The sequence below is a fragment of the Corvus brachyrhynchos genome, unplaced genomic scaffold (genome assembly GCF_000691975.1).
Source record: "Corvus brachyrhynchos isolate BGI_N302 unplaced genomic scaffold, ASM69197v1 scaffold48, whole genome shotgun sequence".
Taxonomy (NCBI): domain Eukaryota; kingdom Metazoa; phylum Chordata; class Aves; order Passeriformes; family Corvidae; genus Corvus; species Corvus brachyrhynchos.
Genome location: NW_008240027.1, coordinates 5450613 through 5455427, shown reverse-complemented (window position 1 = coordinate 5455427; position 4815 = coordinate 5450613). Strand labels below are relative to the sequence as shown.

General features: G+C 55.8%; 1 protein-coding gene across 1 annotated transcript; it reads right to left on the bottom strand.

Moving 5' to 3' along the window:
- Positions 1-339: 339 nt before the first annotated feature.
- CUNH1orf210 (chromosome unknown C1orf210 homolog) lies at positions 340-4809 on the bottom strand. Its single transcript, XM_008640878.2, is given in 5 exon segments — positions 340-895; positions 897-1056; positions 1519-1665; positions 2286-2793; positions 4708-4809. Coding segments are annotated over 5 exon segments (1020 nt in total). The 5' UTR covers positions 4798-4809; the 3' UTR covers positions 340-780.
- Between the last annotated feature and the right edge of the window lie 6 nt (positions 4810-4815).

The following is a 4815-nucleotide window of genomic DNA, read 5'->3' as shown; positions in this document are numbered from 1 at the left end:
CAGAGCTGACAGGGCAAAGGTAAGTGTCTTTTAGCTTGTCTTCCTGAAGAGGCAAGAGAGAAATGAAAGAAGGGCTGTGGTGGGACTCAGCACTGGAGAAACATGCACAGAAACACTGATGATGCACAAGGACTGCCTGCACCACAGCAGGTGAAATATTTGTTTGGACAAGAGCACTCGTTGTGCCACAGACATAGCCTCTCACTGCCACACTTAGAGGAATGTATTTATGGTCCCTGAAAGCACATGCAAAAAAAGCCACACCCCAGCTGTGGGGCTGGGGGGTCTCCTCCCAGCACTGCCACTGGGAGAGTCCCAACAAACCACTACAGGCAGAGGTAGGGATAAATCATGCTTTAATCACACCTCAGAATGACAATGCATTGAGGGACTGAGCAGGGCTGGGTCTGGTGCCATGGGGCAGTGGGGCCAGTGCCCAAGACCCCGCAGGCAGCACCAGGGCAGGCTTCTCTTCCCGTTGCACTGGGCTCCCTGGGTGCGATAGGCACCACCTCCTTCATCCTCAGCATCCGAGCAAGACTGGGAAAGCAGCAGCTGTTTTGGTGTCCCTGTGACAGTGCAGCCTACTGGTGTCATGCTGGGACACTCTGGGACCAGCTGCCTTCAGCCTTCATCACCATTCCCAGCCCAGCCCTCTCTCCCCTCCTCTCTGCTCCTTTCCTCCTGCCCCAAACATTTGGGACAAAAAGCCAAGGGCAGGTGGGTGGAACTAGGGAGACAGCAAGAGGCCGCAGCAGTGGTGGCTGAGTTCTTGTAAGCTCAGCTGGAACGATGCAACTCTCGCTCCTCCTTTGCTGGCAGCTGCTCACTGGGCTGGATGTAGTTGTCCTCGATGAAGCCATCATCATCCTCAGGCGCGCCCTCAAATGGGGCGGTTTTGGGGCAGTGGCCGGTGGCGGTAGCTGGCGAAGTTCTTGTGGACAAGCTTGCACTTGGCAGCCAGCGCGATCAGGATGGAGATGCCAATCGCTGTCACTAGGAATCCCACCAGGTATGGCCAGCTCCTTCCCCCCTTCCTGGCAGGCAGTGCAGTGGCTGTGGCACAGGAAAGGCACATGGTCAGCCTTGTGGCACATACAGTGATGCCCATCCTCCAGCCCTCTGCCTGCCTGCGGCGTGCAGCCAGCACTGGATCACTTTCATTAGGAGCAACACGAATGCTCTTCACAAGACCCAGCTACCAAGGGGGTGTGAACACTGGGGGCAAAACTGCCTGACAGATCCCTGGTACTGCTGCCCCGTACTGATGCCCATCACTGTGGAGCCTGTGCTCCATGTGGCTTCATGGCACCTGTTAATTTTCCTGTCACAAAGCCAGCAAACACCTCCAGGTGTCAGCCACCCTCCCACCAAGCCACTGCACCAGCGTGGCCCAGCAGCCTGAGCCTCTGGGACTGTGGGGCAGAGCAGGGAGCCTCCATCTGCGGCCCTGTCCAGTATGATGGAGGAGAGGAAGGTGCTAGACCTTATGGACACCTCTGAATCTGCATAACTTACTATTGTTCTCGGTCACTGTGATCTGCTGTGCCGTGCTGAGCCCACGAGCAAACCGACGCTTAATCTGGCAGCCCAGGTCCCGAGAATCCAGAGCTGCGATCTCCTGGCCCCTCAGCCCCGGGGGCGACACACAGGTCACCTGCACAGCTGGGAGACAAATGCGCTAAGGTGGGATGGGGGTCTGCACCCATCCCCTCTCCAGTTTAGGGATGATCCCCACTTGCTCCTGGATTGATGGGATGAGTTGCAAGACTGGCTCTGCCTTACAGACTCATTGGCCCTCAGCATACTGTAGGAACAACCAAAGGGAAAATTCCCTGACCAAGGAACCATGTATGACTCCGATTGGCAGGCTCCTTTTAACTGGATATGGAAAAATTCATGGATACCTATAGAAACCTCACTGCTCTTACTGGGAGCTGAGCTCAGATGGTTGGAGCCTGACCTGGCTCCGGAGAAGGAGCTGCCAAGCCCTCAGCAGTGAAAATGTGGTTACTCCACAAAGACACATAAAGATGGATTTAGAGGCCAAAGTGTACATGCAGCCCATTGTCCAGAAGAGTGGCTAAATTATCCTGCTGACATTCTTAGAAATCCTTGGTGTATCTATGGAACTGCAAGCAAGGAACAGACACATCACATTTTGGTTTGCTGTCCCTCAACAGGGTAGGACAGGTCCCTGGAGAGCCATCCCAGAGCTTGCCCTGGGGTGGGAGCAAGCGGACTCGGGGTTCCCCCTGCCCGACACCTCCATCCCCTCCGCTCACCTCGCCTGCGCTGCAGCCATTGCTGCAGAGGGTGCGCGCTGCAGTTGCAGACCCAGGGGTTCCCTTCCAGACAGACCTGTGGGACTGTCTCCATCAGCTGCAGGCTCCAAGCGTCCACAGAGACCAGCGCGTTGTGCTGCAGGTCCAGGTGGATAAGAGCCTTCAGTGGCAAAAGGAAAGGGACATCGAGCTCTTGCAAGCTGTTGTTTCTTAGAAGCAGTGTGTGCAAGTTTCCCAGGCCCTTGAAAGTGTCCATGTGGATGTAGGTGATGCCACAGCTGCTCAGGTCCAGCAGACGCAGAGCCCCGAGGTTGGAGAAGACTGCTGGGCTCAGCGTGAGCTTCGCATTGCTGGAGAGGTTGAGAGAGTGCAGGGAAGGGAAATGCTTCAAGAGAGTCCTATGATGGGGCATGACCAAGGAGTTGAAGGAGAGATCCAAACTGGTGATGTTTCTTGGAAGGGAACTGGGAGCATGCTGAAGGCTCTTCCCACTGCAGTTGGCCCATCCCTGGGAAAAGAGCTACTGTCTGAGATGGGCTATCCATGATGGGGAGCATCTCTAGAGAGAGACTCCCCAAGGGTTCAAATGTTTTAATTACCCTTGAAGAGTTTAAAAAAAGCAAAGACACACACAAGTTTAGAAAGCACATGAGCTGCCAGATTGGTGTAGGCCTGGATAAACAGAGAAAGATGAGCAGGACAGCCCAGGACTGAGAGCAGTTCACTGCAACAGTAAAGGAGGAGCATGCAGGGTTGGGGGAAAAACCCAAACGGATGAGGTGGGTGTGAAGGCAGCAGGTTGTCACCCCCCGTCCTTCCTTACAGGGCAGTTGTCATATGGGGTCAGTGTGCAGAGGGCCTTCCTTTTCCTCCCCCGGATCCACACCTCCAGCCCCCTGGGAGCTCTTGTGTGACACAGGGGCATCCTCCCAGCTGGAGCAGGGAAGCAGGTGAGCCCTGCCTGATGCAAGGGCAGGCAGGAAGCTGACTGGGCTGCAGAGCTATAGGCACCTGTACCAGGCACCCGTGTCAGGAGCAGCTCCCTGAGCCCTGTGCAGGACAGTGCACCCCCGCTTCCATCTGCCCCACGTTCCTGAGGATACACAGTCAGTAGCTATGGCTTACTGCTGGCTGGCTGTAGCAGTACTAGGAAACAAAACAGACCAAGGACAGTTCACTATTCCAAAAGACCAGCAGTGAAGGATGGAAGGATCAGTCAACCCAAATGGATGGATTTTTTTTTTTGTTTTACCAGTAAAACAGGGTGCCCCAACTCAGCTAGTTTTGGGGAGCAGTCCCCAGCATGGGTTGCTCCTGCCTGGGCTTTAAGTGGGAGGGGGTCAAACATCCAAACTGAAGCTGCCAGAGAACAGGTCAGCAATTTAAATTTGGTTGGGCAAGCAGCTTAGTGCTGTGTTTGGATCCTGCAAGCAGAGATGCTGTGCTGTAAGTTTACTGTGGTCCATACTCCTGGGTTTCTGTGTCTGGCTACATTCCAGCTAGGTGGGCTTTCCATTTCTTTCACCTCTCCTTTCATCCTCCTGTCCACCTAAATCTCCTATCAGACCCTGCTGTTCCTGCTTGGTAGAGGAACAGATATGCCCTTAAAAACCTGGGATGCTGAGGACTGGGTTATAATGGGGCCAAGCCACAGGGGTACCACATGGGTCTTGTCTCCAGCTCAAACACAGCTGGGCTCAGGGAGGCTTTGGAAAACACTGCAAACCTTTGGGTGGAATAACTGAGAGGTCAGTGGAAAGGTCAGTGGCCCATGACAGCCACTTTTCCTTCATTCTCTCAGCTCCTGCCTGATGCAGCCAAGCTGCTGGCTGCAGTGCTTGTCCCAGTGGGTTAGTTGTGTTTCTTGCTCCCTGCTGGGCGCTCAGGGATCCTGGCCCCATCCTTGCCATCACCCTGGCTCCAGTCACTGCATCACCATGCACTGGGGAAGGGAGTGAGGGGCTGGGAGCCCTCAGGGATGTATCTCATGGCTGCTTGCCATGCACCTCTTACGGGGAGCTGTGTTACGGCTGCAGCCAAGAGACCCCCCATAGTTAGAAATGCCATGGATCAGACAATGCCTTGCCAGGCTATGCTCTGGTGAACAGGCTGGACAAGATGACATGTTCAGCCCAAAGCTGTGAGCAGGAGTGCTGCAGGGCTGGGAGCAGGACAGCCAGGCTTTGGACATGGGTGAACCGCCCCTGTGGCTGTTGGCCACTGGCACAGCACATCTCCCAGTTAACTCCACTAGCTCCCATGGGTTTTCATCGCTCATCTTCTCTTAAGCCGTGCAGAGCAGGAGCTGCCTGCCAGGCCCTGCTGCCCCATGGACACCCCAGCTGTGCTGGCAGGACCAGGAGCGGGGGCCCCTGCCCACCCCCAGCTGCTGACCACACCGCAGCCCCCACGGTCCCCCTACCTCGCGGGCCAGGCTGCAGGGGGGTCCCATCCCCGCTGACCAGACGCAGAGGAGGCTGCAGACCCAGCAGAGCCGGCAGGTAGGAGCCATTTGGCTCCAGGAAACTTC